Genomic DNA, 22314 nt, shown 5'->3' on the forward strand with positions numbered 1-22314 from the left:
ATGCCATTAGATACCTAAAGCCATTTTCTGGCTTTTGTTTGTATTCAATAAGAAGTGCTTTCTGTGATATGATAATATCAAGTCTTTTATTAATGTATTACTTGTTTCTTCTTAGTTATATCAATGTTTTTTAATCCGATCAGTCCTGTGTTTGTGCTGCTCGTTATTCCATTTTAATAATTGTGCAAAGTTTTTTTCAGTGTCTTAAATCCCTTGCAAATTTAGCTTTCTTTTAACCTGCTTTTACATTTGCCATTATCTTTGATTATTTTCTTTAAATCACTTTGCAACTGCTGTTTTTGGAGCTTGCGTCATAAATACTGGTTAGTTACTTTAGTGGGTTTCTTTCTGTAAAGCACTGGCATTTGTGCTTTAATATTTCGTTCATAGTGTAGTGGTTTAAAACTCTTACCACATATCAACTGCCATTATGCAAGTTTCAAAAGAACATCCTTCCTCAATGTGACGCTGAAAAACTTGTTTATGCGTTCATTACATCTAGGCTGGATTGTAATTCATTACAAGAGTACTGACAAGGATTAGAAAGAGACAACATATTTCTCCTACACGTCTCCTTAGAATATTTCTCCCACACTGACTTTTTTCTCTGGCTCCCCGGTAAAATCAAGAATTGAATTTAAAATTTGTCCCCTCACATACAAGGTCTTGAATAACCTAGCTCCATCTTATCTTAAAGACCTCATAGTTCCATATCACCCTCTGTGCTTTCAGACTGGTGGCTTACTTCTGGTTCTGTTTGAAAGTAGAATGGGAGGGAGAACCTTCAGCTTTCAGGCTCCTCTATTTTGGAACCAGCTCCCAGACAGACGCTATCTCTACTTTTAAGATTAGGCTTAAAACTTTTCTTTTTGATTAAGCATATAGTTAGGGCCGGATCAGGTGACCTTCCCTTAGTTAGATAAGATAAACCTTTATTAGTCCCACATGTCCTGCAAAAGGTAGGCAGCTGGGAGCTTCCAATGATGCACTGTATTTCTTCTTCACTTACCTTTTTCACTCACGGTGTGTTTATACATCACTTTGCATTTGATAATTATTCTGTCTCTCTTCCACAGTGTCTTTTGTGCCGTCTCCCTCCCCTCACACCCAACTGGTCGCCGCAAATGAGCCTGGTTCTGCTGGAGGTCTCTTCCTGTAAAAGGAAGTTTTTCCTTCCCACAGTCAGCAAAGTGCTTGCTCACAGGAGAGTCTGATTGCTGAAAATTTCTCTCCATTATTTTACAATCTTTACAATATAAAGTGCCATGAGGTAACTGTTTTTGTGATTTGGCACTACATAAATAACACTGAACTAAATCGAGCACATTTACAAACAAAAGGTTTTTGGTTCAATTCCAGCTGGAGAAACAAATCCTCTTTGCAGGGCATCTGGGGTAAAAACTCTTCTAAATCAAACATGTGGAACTACCTGCTGTGGTGACCCCTTGTGACAAGGGAGACGTCAAAAGTAGCCTTTAACTTTCTGGTTGATCAATAAGTTTCATGAAGCTTACAGGCTCAGGTGAAGAATACAAGGCCTGGAATCTGTAGTACTGGTACATAATAAAGGTGTCAGCAGCTTTAGAATATTAGTTTAAAATTCAAAAGCACTGTGTAAATTCTTATGGATATTATATTCTGCTACAAAGTGTGGTCTGTTTGCATCTGGTGCCCTGAATCTGACTCACAGAAAACCTGTACACTAATTCAATCTTTCTGTAAAAACTGCCAAGAGCTCTGACTCAAGCCCTTTACATCCAAGCTGTTGGACCTCATTATTTCTAACCTCACTGTTACTCTAAGTAGGTCAGTACAACGTGGTGGGAAACTAACTTCTCATTTGAAAATTGGAGAGATACAGGACTGCGACAGTTTTTCCAGTGTACAAGAACTTTTAAGTCATTCGGATACATGAGCACTCATACCAACAGATGTGGTAATTAATAACTGCATGTTTATTTACAGGCAGTTTTAGTGGTCATTTCAGAGGCAGTTACACAAAAACAGTTATCTGAAAAAAAATCACAGTAAACAACAATACAAGGCAGAAAAAAAAACAAGATATTCAAAAAAATAAATAAATCAAAATCATTCAAAATAAACCCAAAATCATTTTTTTTTAATACTCCCTAGCTATACATAAAAGAAGTGGCTCTATAGTGCAGACACAATCCTCCACAGGCTGCTGAAACTGTGAGAAACTGCACTAAATCTGATAAGACCTTTGTTGAAAACTGAGAGAAACACAAATAGATGCCAAAAAAACCCAACATAAAATGGGGATTTTTTTCTATTCCTGTCTAAATGCATGTTTTGCCAAAGTAGAATATATCAACTCATGTCCACACTGTGGATGGTACTGAGCCAAAAATGAATAAAACAACAAATGAACAGATATGTTTGGAGCCCAGCACGTGCAAATGTATCATCCAGTCAGCAGTCTATCCCTTTAAAGCAATACTTAAAGTGAACTTGACACACACAGTACTGCATGTGTATGACGTACACATGTGCTTGTTCACATTGTAGAGTAGGGTAAAACACTCACACATCCACTGTTTTTGATCAGTTTTCTTCTACGCTAAAAAATAAACCACTGCTTTACAGCACCTACCTTTCAGCTTCAGAGACCCAAACCTCCAAAGCATCCTTCCTGGTGAAATGCTCAGATTTAATGCTATTTAATAATGTGGCTGTACACATCATTTTTAGGACTTTTAATAGACATATAAACAGATTAAAAAAAAAAAAATCATAATTAGCCCACAAAAATGGACCAGTATTTATTCATGACTGATTTATGATTTAATCAATATTATTTTTCTGCACCAAACTATTAATCTCTATAATCTCCTGTTAATAATAATAATAATTTTCCTTTTTTCCCCCATTGAGAAAAAAGTATGGGAATTTAAGTTGTGCAATAAACTAAAAAGGACACGTATTTCCACATAACATAAAATCTGCTTTGATGAGTTCTTCCATTAGAAAATGTGCATTTTGTGGCAAATTTGAGGATCAGTTAAAAGTATCTATATCTATGCTACATATGAAAACTCCAAGTGCATCCAGAACCACAGACAACAAGGCAGCGGATATTCTTTCAGGACACAGTGGTGGCAATTTAGAGAGGTCCAGCATGAAGCAGGACCTGATGAACTCATCGCTGCATAGCTCTGATGACCCACTCTGCTGTAGGATTCACCTGGTAGAGGTCTTTCATATACGTTTCCCCATCTAGGCATCTTTCCTCTTTGAAGACGACAAGAAGAAGAGCAGACAGAGAGAAACATTAAACACATTGACAGCATGTACTGTCACGACTTAAAATGCATATTTGTGCCATAGAAGCTGTTTTATGAGCAAGGAAATTAATATTGTAGTGTATGTTTTTAGTTTACACATGTAGTTTTATGGGAGCAGAACTCACTGATGTTTCCGCCGATCTCATAGAGACACAAATCATCTGTTTTTACTGCCAACGAGCTGGAAGGATGAGAGAGATGAGAGACGTAGTCAGAGGACATGCGGGCATGTGAGAGCTTCTCTGTTTGTGTTGTTAATATTCATGTTACCTGTCCTGGCTCAGGAAGCGTGTTAACACATCACAAGCCTGCAAGTCTTCGGTAAGTTGAAGTGCCATAGAAATTTTACTGAACTGTGGTGCGTGGACTCGGATAATCCCCTGTGAGGTCTCCTGCTTGTACACAGAGTCAGAGAAGAGAAACAGACTGTCAGTTGCATTAGATGTAAACAGTTGAATAAAATAAGGTAATCTAAATCACTCTTCTAAATAACCCAGGTACTTACTTAAAACCTGGACTAATGACAGCTCAAGAATGTGGACTTAAAAAAAATTGTGGCTCCTCTGTTTAATAAACTACAGTCAAGGTTTAGGTTCACATCACTAAAGTTATTCATCCACTAAGAATCTGTCAAGAGGAACAGATTCGTTTTAACACAAGACTGCACAAAAGAAAGAACTGCCTAGAATCCCTTCAATTGCTGATTAACCAATCGCTCTTGTCAGACACCCGTGAGGAAAAGAGGCCGACATCTAATCAGGAGGATTGTGTGAGCTGCACAACGGCTCCTGTATAAATGATTTAAAAATTCAGTTATCATGATCTTCATTGTACTTTTATACAATAACACTAGATGTCTCAGACTGAAAATACAGTAAAATCTGTAGCCATCATAGACAGACTGACTTGTGTGCTTTTTTCCTAAATCTGTCATACATCGTCCTTATGCAAAGAAACCCTTTGTCTGCTTTGACACCTTTACCGGTAGTTTACAGGTGGTCTTCTGATAAACAAGATGTACACGGCCACCGGGTTAATGACTCTAGTCCTCTGATTTCATTGTATTACATAATACAGTGTGTTTATAATTTATAGATTTCTAATAGGATATTAAAAAACGTATCTCAGTGAAGCCAGGAAATTCAAACTCTTACCTCAGGGATAGTTTTCTCAGACGGTCTTTCAATGGCTATCTTCTTCAGCAGCTTCCGTACGGCTCTCTCTTTTTGCTTCCTCTGACTTTCCATATTTTGGTGCCTGACCTGATTCATAATGAACTTGGGGATCTGGATAAGACAGGCACATCACAGAGATATACTCCATTAAAACCAAAAAATAATGGTGGTTAGTGAGTAACTAGTTTAACCACACAAAAATGCCACACATGCACAGCTTTAATGCTAAGATTTTTTTTTCTTACAGTCCACAGGAGATTTTGATATCTGATCAGCAGACGGACAATGTTGGCCGTGCTGGTTGCCATGGAGAACTCCTGTTGTTCTGTAACCTTGGACCGAAAGCCTTTAAACATGAAGATGTTGGGCGCCATGACGACAGAGACATTGTTCAGGGTCATTTTATTCTTGGCCTGATTTTTAATGACACGCTGGAAAAACTCCACCAGTGCCTGCAAACACAATTTTTTATTTCACTACAAAAATAATCACGCGCCATAAAGGAATAATATAGGGAACAGAAATGTGATGACCATAAAGCCAAATTTACCTTCAAAGTGTCTCGATTGGCTTCAGGTAGCAAAAGGACGAGCAGGTTTAAAGCCTGTAGCTGCTGCTTCTTTGTGGGGAGATCTGTGAACGCACACAAATATACACAGCATGAGTGTGACACTTTGTTGCCTCACTATGTGTGTATGAAGCACTTGTCGTAAACAGGAAACATACTGTTAACAGCAATAAATGCATTGAGGTACTCCACGGTCAGTAGTGGATGGGGTAGCTCCCTGATAAACAGCTTCAAAAGGCTAGCAGCATCGTGCTGTTTCATCTGTTGCCACGAAAATGTCCCATCATAGAAGGAGGACTCAAGATCCTGGCACAGGAACTGGAGTTGGGACAGACAGAGAGCCTTTATCAACTTCAAGTACAATCAACAACACTATTACTTTCACATTTCAAATAGAGAAAGAGGTGATGTCACGGGAAGGAAAAGCTCAGTTTTAAGCTGCGTTCCCACTGGAAGTGACAGTGAAGAACATTTGGTCAATTCAAGTGACCATGGGCGAAATAACCGATGGTGGCCCAAGGTAAACTTCTCAACTTCCAGGTGAGCGACTGAAGCGCCTACCAGGAAACCAATAACTGACATATGACCTAATAGTAAATATATTACAGGGTTTCTTAGGCAACCAGAACCTGGACTGTCTGCAGGTTCTGAGCTGTCAGCTTCAAAGTGATGAATGATGGGTGAAGTGTTTTTTTTTTCCCCCAGTGTGGACACTGCTTAAGATGAATGACAGTGTGGTTGGAGACGGAGTAGGGAATATATATGCTCTGGAAGTTGATGCTTGATTTTATTATGCTTGGCATTATTATGAACCTGAGATTTTACATCGTCTCTGTGGGAGGGCTGGTCAGCTAAATACTTGAACTAACCTTGACTCTAGTGGCTACTCCAGGGATCCGAAGAAGGCCCTCTGTGTGTAATCCTTCCTCCTCGATATGACTGATGATCTTATGATGAGAGAAAGAAAATGTCATTTAAAAACACCATTAAAACAAACATAAAGCCAATGAGTTGAGTGTAAATTTTGAGGTTTGGAAATATGCTTAAATACACACACATGCAAAAGAACAAACTACGATTACAACAGAGGTTCCCAAAGTGTGGGACCTGCCCCCTAGGGGGGGCGCAGAGTCATTGCGGGGGGGGTAATGAAAAGAGGGGGGGGGGGGGGAAACAAAACGTTTGGACACTGCTAGCGTAATGGACAAGTTTTTGACGGGGCTTCCACACAAACGCAAAGCAGGAGATGAAGCATCGCCAAATATGTTTCCAAACCAACTTCCTTCCAAGCCAAAGACTAGAAAATATGGTGAAGCATATCTTCCCTTTGGCTTCACCTGCACAAGTGCCAAGGAGGTCTCCCCTGCAGAACTGGTTTTCACTGCGTCTGGAGCATGCACTGGGCTCTCCAAATCACAGAAAAAAAGAATCCCACATTCTTGATTTTTAGTTCACAAACACTTCTTATAATGACTAACTACTCCTGAAATTTTGCTCTTTATACAGTAAGGTTACAGTGGGATACAAATAATATCAGGCTGATCCTGCCACGATTTATTCCCCCTGTCCAAATCATGAACAAACAGCATCCCACAGTTGTTTATGTTTTTGAACCCATTTTGCACTTTGGGGCGAACATTGTTCTTGTAAAACAAAGGGGGGCCTAGCAAAAAAAGTTTGGGAACCACTGGATTACAATATGTGAATGTCAGTGCACTCACCTTCTGCAGTATCAATGGCACTTTGGTTCCAGGAACCCGTCTCTGGTCCTGATCCAATAAAGTGGTAAGAGGAACCCCAAACAATCCACTTTCTGCAAACACAAACAAATAGTGAGTAAAACAAAAGCACTGCACCGCACACAAGCACAGATACCATACAGGCACACATACCTTAGCTTTCTGTTTGTATGTGTGTAAATGTATTTATCTGTTGTATCTGACTGTGTGATTTGTGTAATGAGACATTTCTATTTAGGCTGTGGGGGCCATCTTGTGTGTGTGTGTGTGTGTGTGTGTGTGTGTGTGTGTGTGTGTGTGTGTGTGTTTAACCTTTAGTCTTCACTTTCAGGGCCTTGGCTGGCTTGAGGTCTATCCCAGAAGTGTCAAACAGAGCAGTCATCTCCACAAGCACCAGTCTATGCACCTGACAGAACATTACACACAGACACAGATAAACACAATGATGATACTAAACAGTAAGTGAATGTGGAGACAGCTCATCAAACACTTGTCTTGTAGGCATAGATACACAGATCACTGTGTTACATCATTTTACCTTTTTCATATCCAGAGGAGACAGGTCTCCTATTCGCGTCTGACCCGTTTTATCTGGGAGAAGCTTAAAGTTCTAGGGAGGAAAAATAAAGCTAAATTGACTTCTTATTGTATTTACATTCAGTTAGTGTAAAAGTCAAATAACTGCATGATGATAGATACAGAAAAACCCTTTTCTGACATTGTATGATCAGTGGAATTGTTCTGTTATACCAGCTCCAGCCACCAGATGTCACTAAGATTTAGCTCCAACACCATATCTGCTAATTGACAACACCATATATAGGACAGAAATGCTTATCAACTTCCAACACTGTATATAGATCAAACAAACAAATTCCAACATAACTGTAACTCTAAAAAAAATCTGATTATAAGGGTCTGCAATCCAACACAACAACAACTGTGTGCAAATAGTTTTTTCTGTGCTGCCATATCCATCTTCTGCTCTTCCTGGTAATTACTGACCTGCAACAACTTTCAAATAGCTTTGCCATGCTTGCCTGACAAAGTAAATGATCAATGCATCCTCTTTTGACTCTAAAGCGCCAACGCTGTCTATTGCACAAGCACAGACATGTTCAGACAATAAGAAAATTAAAAAAACACCATTAAGGAAGTGAATATGCGCATGACCTTTGTGTCCGTGTAAATCCTCAGGAATGCAGCTCACCGGTAGTTTGTCGTCAGGAGAGTTAAGGCTCCGGGTGACCTTAAAACTTTGGTGGTTGTCCCTGTAACTGAGCGCCTGCTCTGAAAACGCCACGTCAACATTCAGCTCTGTCTCCGTTTCTGTTTAGAGACACACACAATGAAGAAATAAAACTTATGACCACACATGTAGGGTAGTACAGATATGTTTATGATAGCTAAGTCCAAGTGTATACAAAGAGACAACTGGATGTGTTTTATTGGAGTTTAAGAGCGCAGCGTATTAGTCACTGCAGCACTCATAAAAAACCTATTCTCTGCAGCTTTATCTTCTCTGTTGTGGAGAACTTCTGCTTATTATACAGTCACACGACTATACTCTGTTACTTCCTCTTGAATGTTCTCATATCACACAGGGACTTGTGTTAGTTCCCAAAAATGTGTGTGTGTGTTGCTAGGCAGATTTTTTTTTCTTTTTGGTGGTGGTGGTGGTGGTGGGGGGTCTCAGTTAGTGATTTATGACACTGACTCATATTGTAAGCACTTATCTGCATGAGTATGCTGCACATACCGGTTGAAGGGGCACCTTTCTGTCCATTCTCACTTCCTTCTTCGGATTTTTGAGGCTCCCCATCCTGCAACACACAGCACAACACACACACACAGACGTGAACAACACAGCAGTCAACAAGTTTAACAAGTCACAAATTTATAGAAAGCCCTGTTACACATTATCTTTTCTGTTAATTAGTGGACAAAGTCTGTGTGTGAGTGTGCATGAAATAAATATGAGAGGCTCAAACTGTTCAAACAGTTTGGACTAAAGACAGATTTAAATTTAAACGTATTATTTGTTAAATTTATTTCTGATTATAAATCTTGATCCCTGTATTTCATTTTATTTTTGTAATTTATCAACGATAACTCCAGTCAACTCTTTAACCCATACTGAATTTGCAGTGATGTCATAAAATTTTGGATTTTTTTAGGGAACTAGCAAGTAAATACTGCGAGACCTGTACTGAAGTGAAACACAAATTTGTGACCACTTCCTTTGTGGTACGTGAAACAACAGAACACTGAAAATGCTTATTTTCATGAACATCGAGTTAATTTTAACTAAAAAGGCAAAACCTCATAAATGTCATTGTCAGTTCCCTTATGATTTTTCCAAAGGGCACTGACAATGCTTTGAGGATCTACATAGTCATGCATAGCAGCGTGACTGAGGCATAGGTCTATGCAAGTCAGTCAAAAGTCTGCGACCCTTGTATGTGTCGCTTTGCAACCAAAAATGGTAATCAACAACTCTAAAGTATGATGTCACTTGAAACTTCATAACAAATTCGCTATGAGTGTACTTTGTGTTATGCATGTTGAGTTCTGATCAGCTGTTTATAATTTAATTTGTTGTTTAGGTTGTAAAGTTGGCAGCATTAATCTCTTTTTGTCTTTTGTTGTTGCTGTGTTTTAAAGAACAGTAAAAAGAGTTGGCTTCCACCCTGTCAAAATTGGTTGTTCATCCAGTTTATCTACTTTGGCGCCGACCCCGGTGTATGGTACAACAATCCAAATGTTGAATGTTGCATCAAACATTTAATATCCTCAATAGTTGTCATTTGGGCTGTGTAGCAGAAAGATTAGGAACACTAAACGATTTTCCACCAGCAGGACTGAAGATAAGTTACCAGCAATGATTTAAGCTTGATTTAAGACTGCGCTACCCTGTTAAACTCACAAATCACACTAGTAAGAATTCAGTGTGCTTAGTGTACCACATGGAGAGTGTACTAGCTGAAGTATCTAAATTAAGATACAGTCGTAGCCTAGAAAGTACCCCACTGTAAAACCACATCTTGTTATCCAAACTATATTTATTATGCATATGTAAAAAAGTGTACAGCCAAAAGGTGGATCATCACTGTCCAGATGGCAGCAAGGTGTGGTTGGGAGTTGTGTTTTGTTTTGGGCCTCTAAGCAGACTCCTCATCTCATCCATATGCTCAGGTGCCAGTGATGATCTGAGGAGTTTCAATTACTCACTTCAGAGCTTCCTGGTCTTGGGCTGTGCACATGCCACACCAGCTTGTGATGTTTCCTCTTAAGATGCTCTGTATATTACCACTACAGCTCACTGGGTTGAGTAAGGCTCCAGGAGCTGGGCTTGTTTCTGGCCTGGACCCTCCCCCTGCTTTCCTCTCTATTCTCTACTGTCTTTGACCAATAAATAATATAAATGCAAACAAAATTATTTAATAAGGAAGAATCATATATATTATACTTACTGCTCTTCTGTACAAGCTAGCAAGAACTTTGCTGTCTTTTGCCAGGCTAAGCTAAATCAACCATTGCTCTAACTTTGTGATCAGGCATTAGAATGGCTACTCACAGCAAGAAAGCACTAGAGTCTCAATGGGGTTTGACCGACTGCAAAATACTGGGTCAATTATATTTAGCAGCCAAGTATGACCCCCCCCCCCCCTTTTTTTTTGCCTTCAAAAATGCTTTAAGTATTTTGTGGCACAGATGCAACAAGGTGTTGGAAATATTCCTCAGAGATTTTGTCCACACTGAAATGATAGCGTCACACGGTTGGTGCAGATTTGTTGATCTATAATGAATCTAGAATCTCCAGTTCAATCACATCCCCCAAAGGTGCTCTGTTGCATTGAGATCTGTTGACTGTGGAGGCAATTTAGGTATAATGAACTCATTCTGTTTAATGAATCAGTTAGAGATGATTTGAGCTTTGTGACATGGCGTGCTACCATGCAATAAGCAGTCATCATGTTTTCCAGGAAAATCCCAGGAGATCAGCAGTTTCTTAAATACTCAGACCAGCACGCCAGGCTCCAACAATCGTGCAGCATTCACAGTCACTGAAATCACCTTTCTTCCCCATTCTGATGCTCAGTTTGAACTTCAGCAGGTTGTCTTGAGCATGTTTACATATCTAAATGCATTGAGTCCCTGACACGTGATTGGCTGATTAGATATGTGTTAATGAGCAGTTAAAAAGGTGTACCTTACAATGTGGCTGGTGAGCTGGCAGTTTGTGTCAAGCACAGTGTTGATCTGCTAACCTTATCAGGGTGTCGGAATATATCTCGAACATCAGGAAGTTGTTGCCGGTTACGTCGCCTTAAGGTCTGCTGCACTGATGCCACGCGACGTTCTACGGCTGCCGCCTGAGTCCTGGTGAGCGTGGAAAGGAAAACTGCACTGTCTTCTTCCTGTCAATACATAGATTAAGATCAAACACAAACTTAAATCTATTTGTTGTTTTCACACAATGTTTTACATTAGTCCATCTTTTTTTCTCTCATGTACATGCTTATTTGTATAAGAAGGCTTCAAACGTGACAAAGAATAAATGCTTATTTAAGATCTGACCTGAAAATATGGAACTGATTAACTGTACCTGGACTAACTTCTTATTAATTCAATAAAAGATATATGATTGTTACCTGATCATGATCCACTGTGATTGAATGATCAACAAGCCGCGCTAGACCTGCTTCTGCAAGCCACGCCTCCTCCTGCTCACCCTCTGAAAGAGACAAACAGAATGAGCAATACTGAGAAGGGAAGATGATGGGCAATTCCCTACTTGGTTGCTGAGATGATGCGGCGTTACTTAAACAAATCTACAGGTGCAGGAAAGGGAAAGGAGCGACCACATACACAAATGGCTTACATATTCTAACAGGAAGAGCGCATTTACGCTAGAAAACAATAGTCTTCACACACTAAAGGCTAAATTTGACTGAAGAAATGCACAGGAAGTGCATTCCTACTGTGCAAGCCAACACAGAGCCAGTATCCACAAGTCTGAGCTGGCCCAGCAGCGGTGTGATAAACAGCTGGTACTTAAGTCCCACATGAAACTACTTCAAAACGAGACACTTAATGTGTTTCCAAACTGTTTAAACAGAGATGCGAATGACGGCAAACAAGCAGAAAATGAGTATAAACATCGGGGTCTGAGGGAGACATACAAAGTGTTACATAAAGAGATGAATGAAAAGGCTGAGCTTTCAGTGAGGAATTCCTCTTCCAGTATAGAAACAGACTTTTAGATTAGAATTTGTTTGCGTCTGGACCAACACATATGTCCAAATAAGTCTACGATCCAAATTTTGCCTTCATCCTTTAATGTGTATCTCACCTTCAGGAATTTTCTGCAATTCCTCCTCTTGAACTTCTCCCTCTCCCCTCTCTCCTCCGCCGCCCGAGAATGAAATATTCTCCACCTCCTTCCAATAGTCGTCCATCTGCAGCTCGTCCAAAGAGTCCTTCAAAATGAGCAGACGTGCAGAAAAATGAGGTTTTAAGCTCACAGTTTCAGCTTCTCTGCCCCGTTTCAGCGATTAATAATTCATTTCAACGATCTTCCAGATATGATCCACAGAGATAATGAAGTAGACAGGTCTCTCAACTGGTCTCAACAAGTCTAGATGGTGGCAGCAACTGGCTGCGCCAACTGTCTGCTCTCACATAACACACATACCACACACACACACTTTTCATAAAGTGTATAAGAATTAAAGCAAACCCAAGAGCTTGCGTACTGTGTCACTCCCAGTGCAACTAAGAGAGGCTCAAAATACTGTACATCTTACCAGAGAGCTGTAAAATACAAAAAAAAAAATCCTATACAGCGGAATTTTGTAGGAATGAAATGAAGTATTTGCCCCAACAGACTGAAAGTGAACAAAATCTGCTGGCTACCTGAGAGTTGTAGCGCTGACATGCAGGCGATGGTCTCGACCTGGAATTGTGGCTGTGCCTGGGGCTGTGGCTGGAGCCAGTCTTGGGGCTGGATCCAAGCTTGGGGCTGGAGGAATGCTGGATTGCAGAATTTTGACTGGGCAGTGACATTGGCTCCGTGCTGCTGGTTTCTGTGCTGCCAGTGGTAGAAGAAGCAGAAGTGCCATATCTGTCTCCTTGTTGTCCATTCTGGCTGTGTTGCAGGGTGTACTGGCCTGTTTTGCGGCTGGAGACACATACAGACAAGAGCAGGGAGAGGTTCGTGAAATAGGTACATAATGGACAAAAGTTAAAATTGAGTCATTGGAGTTCATACACTTAGCTGGATATAGCTGCGTAAGGCATTGCTTTGCTTATTTTGAAATGCTGATTTATTAAGATTTTTATTTTTTGTGTACCATTGAAATATCAGTGTCTGTGATGCAGAGTAGCAAAAGAGGATCCCAATAAACTAAAGAAATAATATGGCAAGCCAGCAAAACGTATCATCTTGCTATCATAGTGGTCATGATGTAAGAAGGGGCAACTAGGTTTCTCTTGTAGCTGTGTACTTTGGACTTAGTAGTGACAGATGCCTTCCTCCAGCACTTGTTGGAAACATGCTCTGTAAGTACACAGGTGTGTATGCACTGATATTTCCTGTACCTTTAATGACATGAAAACAGGGCGATACAGTAACTCTGGACACGCTGGTCAAAGGCTCCAACTTAAGTTAAGCTATTAGCAAGGTCGTTTCCTAATCAGTCATCTAATGATGCCAGCATTTTCTTGGAATAAAAATAGCACATCTCGCAGACCTTGGACTTTCCTTTGCTATACAAACACTGCAAACAAAGTTTATCACAAGGCATATTAGTGTGGCTTAGCCTAGGTTAGTTGATGGTGTAAATAGATAATACCTGCTAGAAATATCCTACTGACATATTAAGTACATTACTTTAGGTATACAATTTATCTGAACATATCTTTTCACCTTCCACATACAGAATTTCAATATCAATACTGTGTGTCATTAAATCTTCCTGCTCCAATAATATATGTTTAGTCCTCTGTTTCTCCTAAAAGCCTCTCTCTTATCCTGGTTCTGCTTGAGGTCTCTTCCTCTTAACAAAGGAGTTTTTCCTTCCCATTGTCACCAAGTGCTCGGTCTTAAAAGGGTTGTCTGATTGTGACAGTTTTCCCTCTAATTTTGTGGGGTCTTTACCTTATGATATAAAACACCTTGAGGAGGACTGGTGCTTTATAAATGTTGCAAATAATCTGATGACATCACAATAGATCACTGCAGACAGATCAGAGGTAGACTGACATCAAAATGGGGAAAAATAATATAAATGTGATACTGGCTAGCTGGCCAGTTAACAATTTTGTAATTCACTACAGTAAATGCAACCGATTTAAGATGTTACAGGACTGCTTACTATGAACTTCTTTAAATTTGACCACAACATTAGCAACTAAAATGGACTTGCAACCAATAAATGTCATGAAAAATATGAGTTTATATTGACGATAACAAAGGTCTAGTTCAGGTCAGTGTACTAAGTTAATACAATTAGTTAATCGGAACAAGAAAGATGAGTTATAAAGATGAGTTACTGTTTATTCTTTTTTTCCCCCCGGTACACACAGATATCACAGGCACAGGTGTTCCTCCAGTAAAAGACGTAAAAAAGTAAAACCCAGCGAGTGCCACTCACTTTTTTCCCCCCTTGGAATTTCAGCTCCCATCACACTGACAAGGTCTCTTGTAACATGTGCATTTTTCTGCTGGATTTGAAAGCACACACTAAAACTGAACATTAACAATATAGAAACTATTCATTTTTATGTTTTTTCTTGCTGATTTTAAATGTTGAATGCAACATTTCTTATGTATTTATTCTGCTTGTGCCCACTAATAAAGACACAAAGTTTTCACACCTGCTGTACTATAATTAGTAGCACCTCTGTCACTATATATTGTGTAATTACAACATCCGGGAGAAGAATAAGGGCAAAAAGGGTTAAAACGCTATTACATCAGCTTATTGAAATGTCCCAGAGCATCAGCATGGGTTCTAAACTGTGCCAACAACAGCAGCAAAGCTTTCTTCAATTATAAGATTGATTAAGCATGACAACATTTGTCTCTCTTTCCTTTAAGCAACAAGAGTTATATTGAGCAAGCCACTACACTTGTAGTGCAAGTGAAGCTCCTTAAGGGTCTGTGGTTTCAGTGTCACACATCAATCAAGCTGAAAGGCTGCTTTCAACAATCTTGTCATTCATCCATCTTTTTGCAAATTATCAGTGTCATCTCATTTACCCAAAAATATAGAGCTGCACACCCGTTAGCAGGGCTGTTTAAAACATCGGACACCACGACAATAAAACTGATTGGAACAGGCCCCTCAATTAAAAAACTACAAGTATGGCTCCTGAGTCCGAACACAGTTATTCCCGTTTCTATTAAAGGGTGCTGTCATGCACCAATATAGACCTAATATTTCAAATGTATGCTTGAGAATCATTATAAAGCTCTCAAATAACAAAACAATGACTTATTAGGTGTTTGTAAGAGATGACATGTTTAGTCGGTATATACAATATGTTTATAAAGCATTAAGTCACTAATAAATGGGACATTAGGTCAATTTCAATACAGTATAACACAGCAAAAATACCAAAACAAAAAATTCCTATATAACTAATATTTAAGTTTATTTTATGTTAGAATGATATAAAATCACAACAACTTCACTTTGACATATGCTAAAGCCAACAAAGAAAAGGAGGGAGAAGAAAATCGTGTAAAGTAAAGTTGCCCTTTGTGCAAATATATGATTTACTTTCAGGTAATGAAGATAAGCAGAACGTCCAAAAAAAATGCAAACACATGCAAATGTACCAACACACGTACATGAACTCTGCACATATTCACACACTCATATACACAGGTGTTCAAAAGCAAAAGATAAGCACTGATAACTTTTAACTAAAAAACTGCCATTTTCTACAAATCTCCAAGGAAATGGAGGAAGTGAAAATCAGTTAGTCCCAAGGACTAAATGGGATTTCAGACAGAGCGGCACTAAGCTGATGCTCTTTATTAATTAATTTGGAATTATCACCCCAGTATTACCCTGAGGGTTCGTGCTGAGCTACGGCCACATACCACAGCAGACTTCCTGCAACACCGAGTACAACAAAGCCATAAAAACACAAGGATTTAGCTGGAAGTTCTGTGCGATACCACAGACTTCTCTTTATACTTCATCTGTGGTTTTAATTTAAAAAATAAATAAATAATAATAATCATCATCTCCCAGTTCATGTCCATGTTGCCTTTAAAAGTTCAGGAAGTTTGATGCTTTCATTTGTGAGGAAAGACATCAGCGTTTTCTGATGTACCTCAGAAGATGCGTTTACCCTGAAAGCAGGCAGAGCTATGAGCTCACCACATGAGTTAATCGTTTACATGTGTTGATTCAGAGCTTCAGGATGAACAGTTTGACTAACTCATAAATCAGAGATGACCAAACAAACACACACACCAAAACGTGCACATTACTTTATCGGTGTTCAAATTCATAAAAGGCGTAAAGCAGCATTTGTTTTTTCTTTACAGTACATTAGATTTACAATGGAAAACATGTATGATTATGCATCAAAGTGTCTAGCAATTAGCTAATTTTAGTATTGAAAATAATATCGACTAGTTGGATTGCTGACTGTTTTTGTAAAGACTAAAAAGTAGAAACAAGTACTGAATGAGTTATATGCAGTAAGATTTAAAATTCTGGAGACCTGTGGGAAACTGACTTCCAGTGTAGTCAGTGGATATCCAGGCTAACATTTTCATTTCTGTCCAGGGGTCAGTGTCTGAAACGTGATTGTTCGATAGCATTGTGACTAAAAGTGGATGACAAACAGAAACCAGAGAGTTATCTGTACCAAAGGTCTTATTACCTACAGACTCTCCTAACCTGTTTATAGGGATTTTATGATCCCCGGTCAATTTTCCATCAAACCCAGCTGAACTTTGCATTTATTAAACTCTGTGACTTCCCAGTTTCATAGGGTTTCAGAATAAACTGGTTCCTCTGGAGCTGCCAGTTTTGTTTTAAGCACTTTTGTGTTTGTTCGAAACACTTTTGATAATTGAGAAGTTAGCGTTGCTGTGGTAGATTTCTCAGTTCCTGTGGAAATGTGGCAAACGTCATGTTTGCTGAACATTGGCAAGGTTAAAGTGACACTGTGAGTATCATGCCAAGCTGGTTATCATTTAGGCATTTTCCTGCATTTTAATAATTGTATCTGACACTCAAACTCAGAATCTGACAAAAATGAACTTCAGATCGTCAGCGATCTAACTGGGTAAGACACTCCTGCCACATTTTTCATTACAATACAATCATGTCATTCATGGAAATGTATTTACGACCTTGTTAAAAATTAACCTAAGGTTGTTGATCACTATGTAACAATCAGGTTAAACCCAAAGTTCAGGTCTGCCTCCTGTTTGTGTCTTCCTACAGTGTTAAAGTCAAGGTCGCAAAGCACACACCAAATTAATGCAAAGAAATTTGTTTAAGGCTTTGCATACAACATCACTTTGCTTGCTTATGCACACACACACACACACACACACAGTCTGAGAGACTCAGCAGCGTGCCCTCAGCTGCCCTTGCGAGCAAAACAAACACATTCTCATTTTGGCACACGTACAGTACATATACATATTATCTTTGAAGTATATAGAGTGCTGCAATGGTGTGTATAATTGTTCTCTGTACCTTTTTCCACACCTTTTATCAGCTGCTTAGAGCTGCCGACAAAGACAGATTGCGCAAGGCCGTGTGTGCGCGCGTGGACTGAAAACAGCCTATAAAAATCAATCCCATGCTGTGAGCTGCAAACAGGAAAGAAAGAAAACAGTGGCACACACAAAGAGCCAGTTCAGTACACATGAGGTGAACATGAGTCAAGATCTGAGGAAGCCAATTTCCCACATGACCAGCGTGACTTTATGAATCACTCCAGTGGCACAAAACATGATTTGGTGGAGTAAATGTAGCTTTAAATGAATCAAAGCAGATGTTATATTCGCAATTTCTAACAATTTATTAAAATTCTATCTGATCTATTCAAGAAGTAACAGCTATTATTATGTTAAAGACACACGATCATATTAAATATGGAGTAAGTTACAGCCTCGGCCTGCAGCATTAAGATGAAGCAAATATTTTAAAGCATTTGTAAAACAATCTTCTACTCTTACTATAAAACACCAAATCTCTACATGTTTGCCCACCAACTCCTTCCTATACGATCTCGAGTTCAGTGACCAAACTTGGCACACAGGTACAATCTTAGGTCCTTGAAGGTTCTTATCTATCGCATATATTATGACATCACCACATTGCATAGCAACAACATACCAATAGGCTAAAATGACCCTTTTATTTTTACTATGCAAGTGCCTCTAACACCTTAAAAAGCATTGTATTATATTAATTTGATGATAAAATCTAACTTATATCTACAAAACTTTAATATTATGATATATGTGCAATCATGTTGCCAGGCAACCACTTAAAAGTGGACAAAAATCACTGACTGAACAATACTGTAGCATGTACTTGTACTTTGACTTGAGCAGCCATTTTTCTTTTGCACTTTATTTTTACCCATGTTTGGTGTCAGATACAAGGCTTGTTTTCACACAGCTGCATTCCTGCATCTATTGGGATTGACTTTTGACATATTGGGAAATGTTTATTCACTTTCTTGCTGATAGTGAGATCAAAAAGACAACACGCTCGTGTCTGTACATGCTGTAAAGAGAAGCTTCAGGCAGATTTATCCCAAATTAAAACGTCTGGCTTGCTTGTAAAATAATTAATCATATTTCAATTTTATTTGTTTAATAGGATAAAAAACACCTATATGTGGCTTTTGCTTTGAATGTGAAGATATCCCTTTATAAACAACCTAAAAAAAATATTGTCCATAATGTACGACATAAGATTTTAAAGGAGTGCTTGTTTCAAAACTGACTTTGGAAGGGGAAGACAATCAAACTTATTTTTAAGGCTTCAAAACACAAAGTGAACAATGGGCAGCTGAGGAAAAGGGAAGAGGATGACAAGTGTTTGTGTGTCTGTCCGTGTGTGCACGTGGGTGTGGTATTTCCATTTAGACCAACAGATGCCAGCTGCTCTTTCTGAAGACAGAGCCTAGCTCTGTTTCCCCGTCTTACACAGTTGCTGGTGTCAGCAATGACCCACTGGTTGAACAAATCATCTTCTTGTAGTTCTAATGAATCGACAATATATGACCTATCCATGTCTGTTATAGTATTCCTGATTACTAACTCCTTTGCCATGTGTTTTTCTGTAGTATTCAGTTTTAGCTGCATCTCCTTAATCCTCAGCTCTTCTGTTTGTAATTTGTTTATCCTTACAGGCGCCAGATTTGATCTGACCGATATGTGTTATACAGAACACAGCTGTGTGTTTGCACCCTCTGCGTTGTTGTAATTCATTTTGGCCCGATGCCTTGTAACCTTTCATTTATTTCACTTCCTGTTGTAGTGCTCTGTTGTAGAGCTAAACTGTCTGTTTTGTCACGCTAAACTTTGAGAAGTAGTGTTTTATGCCAAGTCAAATTAAGCCAAAAGGTGAAGTGCCAAAAATTCCAGTTTCTCAAAATGCTGCCAGGCTCCAAGAGCGAGTCAGTCCCCACAGACCCCCATATTTCCTGAGATTCTGAGAACTGTACAAGGGATTGAAGCTTTTTAAGTCACTGAATCTGGAACTGGTGCTGTTGATCGAAGGGTCTGTCCTATCCAAAAAGACTGCTCATTGTCTGGGCACTAATAGCTAGGTACATCTATAGATGTACCTAGCTAATGCTAGCTAGCATTAGCTGCTAAATTAACATCCAGACTCTCATTCATGTATGGTTTATAAAAAGAAAAACAAAGAAAAGAAAAAAAGAATGATGCATTAGCCCCTATGCTAAGGCCACTGCTTCAAGAGTAGTCCAAAAAGAATAATGACATCACTTTGGTTACAACCCTCTTTTATATACAGTCCATAGTTTATATATGGCAATGGAAAATGTGATATAATAGTGTAAAGTTTCCTTGCTTAGAGGGCCTGAATGTAACAAATAAAGACATCAAATGCGAGACTTGACACATTATGTCTCTCTGGCATTTCCTGATGAGGGGAAACAATGACTACAAAACTAAGCCTCCGCACGTCAACCTAGACAGGATACACATACTCTGCTTGGGAGGTGAGACAAAGGCAGCCTGTAATGTGATGCTGCTTTTCTTTTTTCTTCTAGCTACCTGGACAAGCCATCTGGAACACGCACAGAGATACACACCTACGCACAGGTGTGCGTGTTTGAATCCCAGCTGGGGCTGTTTACTTTTACCAGCCCACAGTTGGTGACGGCAGGTGTTTGCTGATGTAAATGAGCAGACTTCATATCCAGCTCAGCCTGTATGAATCAGCAAGATCCGTTATAAATAAAAGAGTAGCTATACAGTTGTTTCCGTAACACCTTAGTTCTCATTCATCGCTGCCCCAGCGACAGCACCTCTTGAATTACTGAGTCTCTTCCTCATTGTACAAGCGGACATGAAGGTCGTCAAACCATTAAATAAAACAATAAGCCAGAAAGTTAAGCTATGAAATCCAGACAAGGCATGACTACATTCTGCTACATGAAGAGAACATCAAAACACCCAATCAGATGTTGTTTTTCAGGTGGAGACTGATCACATCGAGTACTAGATTTGAAAAATCTGTGTAGGAAACATTGACTACTGCCCTGGAGGTTTGTGGCAGCCCAACATGTAATTTATCAATCATACATTTTACTAACCACATGACATCACAGACAATTATCATTCTGGCCTTATATTTCCACTGTTGCATGGCTCCATAGTGTTTTTTTGCCTAACAAGAGAGAGGTTACTTTTGGGGTTGCCTCAGGAAGGGCATTCGGCATATATAAAAAAAGAAAAATCTGCCAAGTCAAACATGTATGGTTGCTCCCATGTGAATAAGAAAGCAGTTAAAAGTAGTTTCTGTATACTTTGTTACAGTTAAATTATGTCTTCAGACACTTCCGAATTATCCTGGTTTTAAACTAAAAACCAAAAGCTTTAAAGTGCAGCAACACAGGCCAAGTATAGAATAACTCTACACCCAGCTCTATATTTTAAGTGTCAGGGATTTTCTGTTTTGAATCACAGAAAACTGACTATCCCATATAGATTATTTGTTTTAAGACATCCTTACAGCTGTTATTTTCATAATAGAACAATCTGTGTAATATAACATGATTTTTTTCTGTTTAAGCTGATGGAAACTAGTGAACAGGATTTACCACAGCCCAAAAGTGTGTCACCAACCACACTGACCAGGGGAATGGGATATATGAACTACGAGCTAATTTAATACTTCTGCATTTGAGTCTGTTCACTGCTTATAAAACTAGCACTTCGTAGGGGAAGACTTTTCGTAAAGCTACAGTGCTAAGGAAGAACTGTGGATTAGGTGTGAAATCTTGGCCAGCGGAACAAAACCAAGGTGAAACTTGTTATCTGCTGATTAGGAAAAAGCATAACCAAAGGCCAAGGGCGGAGTTAGGCCAGAGGGAACAATAAGAAATGTGGACTGCCTGCAAGCGCAGTACACCGGGCCACTGCTGAGTTCAAGTTAACGCAGTTAACACTCCTTCCACAGCTGAAGTTCAAAAAAGAAAATGAGGAAAAAATAGCATTATCAACGTGACCTTTGCCCTCTTTCACACACACTTCTTTTAATGGTCTGTAAGGACGGCATTACAGCTGCACACACTCCCACCTGTGTACGGTGTGCTCGGCGTCCGGTACTGGCGGACAGCTGGACTCACACGGTCCAGTTTGCTGCAACAGTTCCGCGTTGCTGTGGTAACCCGTTAAAACCACTCCCTGTGACTCCATCTGCTGCCGGCTCATGTTTCTCCCGCTTTTCGTCTTTCTTCTATTTTACACACGGCTATGACATCCGATCGCTAATCGATAGATAATCACTTTATCCGTGTATTCCTTCCATCTGTGTGCGGATTTGTTGCCGACTCATTCTCACATTTTACTCTCCTCCTCCTGGTTCTCCTCGTCCTCTCGGCTCCGTGTTATCGTCTTTCTCTACAACTTGTCGGTGTGTTTTCTGAGAGGCAGCGCAGGACAGGGGCTGGATTACACTCACAGACCAGCTCCGGGATTGGTCCAAACCCCGCAGGGCAAAGTTTCCGATGTGACAGCGCACCCAGCTGCTCTAACAGGGTACTGAAAGCTTCCTGTACAAATAAGCTCAAGGGGGTTTTCGAGACTCCTCCATATATCTTCCCAGTAAACACACTTTTCTCCTTAGATTTGAATTATCATTTATATATAGACACACACACACACACACACGTATGTGTATTAACAGCTTGTGGCACCATTTTTAAAAAGTTGTAAAGCAGGACAATTAAAACCATGTTTCCTACATTTTATAAAGATGGTAACTTTACATGCATTT

The 22314-nt window shown here is 39.5% G+C and overlaps 1 protein-coding gene across 1 annotated transcript; it reads right to left on the reverse strand.

The window, feature by feature from the left end:
• Positions 1–1932: 1932 nt before the first annotated feature.
• On the reverse strand, positions 1933–22000 carry arhgap18 (Rho GTPase activating protein 18). The gene is made up of 18 exons (XM_086264273.1): positions 21616–22000; positions 12707–12971; positions 12144–12270; positions 11443–11525; positions 11059–11208; positions 8547–8610; positions 7998–8116; positions 7326–7397; positions 7100–7193; positions 6770–6861; positions 5918–5995; positions 5207–5366; positions 5031–5113; positions 4726–4932; positions 4460–4591; positions 3576–3697; positions 3431–3486; positions 1933–3252 (listed from the first exon to the last, which is right to left on the reverse strand). The coding sequence occupies exons 1-18, from the start codon at positions 21747–21749 to the stop codon at positions 3161–3163; spliced, it is 2130 nt and encodes a 709-aa protein (XP_086120399.1). The 5' UTR covers positions 21750–22000; the 3' UTR covers positions 1933–3160.
• Between the last annotated feature and the right edge of the window lie 314 nt (positions 22001–22314).

Source organism: Aulonocara sp. 'chitande type north' Nkhata Bay, linkage group LG15 (assembly GCF_057382095.1).
Source record: "Aulonocara sp. 'chitande type north' Nkhata Bay isolate Kocher_YH1m ecotype deep benthic linkage group LG15, A_spYH_male_GT1.1, whole genome shotgun sequence".
Taxonomy (NCBI): Eukaryota; Metazoa; Chordata; class Actinopteri; order Cichliformes; family Cichlidae; genus Aulonocara; species Aulonocara sp. 'chitande type north' Nkhata Bay.

Bases quoted from the DNA above. Each gene is read 5' to 3' on its own strand.
- arhgap18 (XM_086264273.1), bottom strand. From the start codon at position 21,749: ATGAGCCGGCAGCAGATGGAGTCACAGGGAGTGGTTTTAACGGGTTAC. The intron at 12,271-12,706 runs GTAGCCAGCAGA...CTCATTTTGAAG, and splicing joins GTCAGCGCTACAACTCTCAG to GACTCTTTGGACGAGCTGCA. The intron at 5,367-5,917 runs GTTAGTTCAAGT...TCCCAACTCCAG, and splicing joins GAGTAGCCACTAGAGTCAAG to TTCCTGTGCCAGGATCTTGA.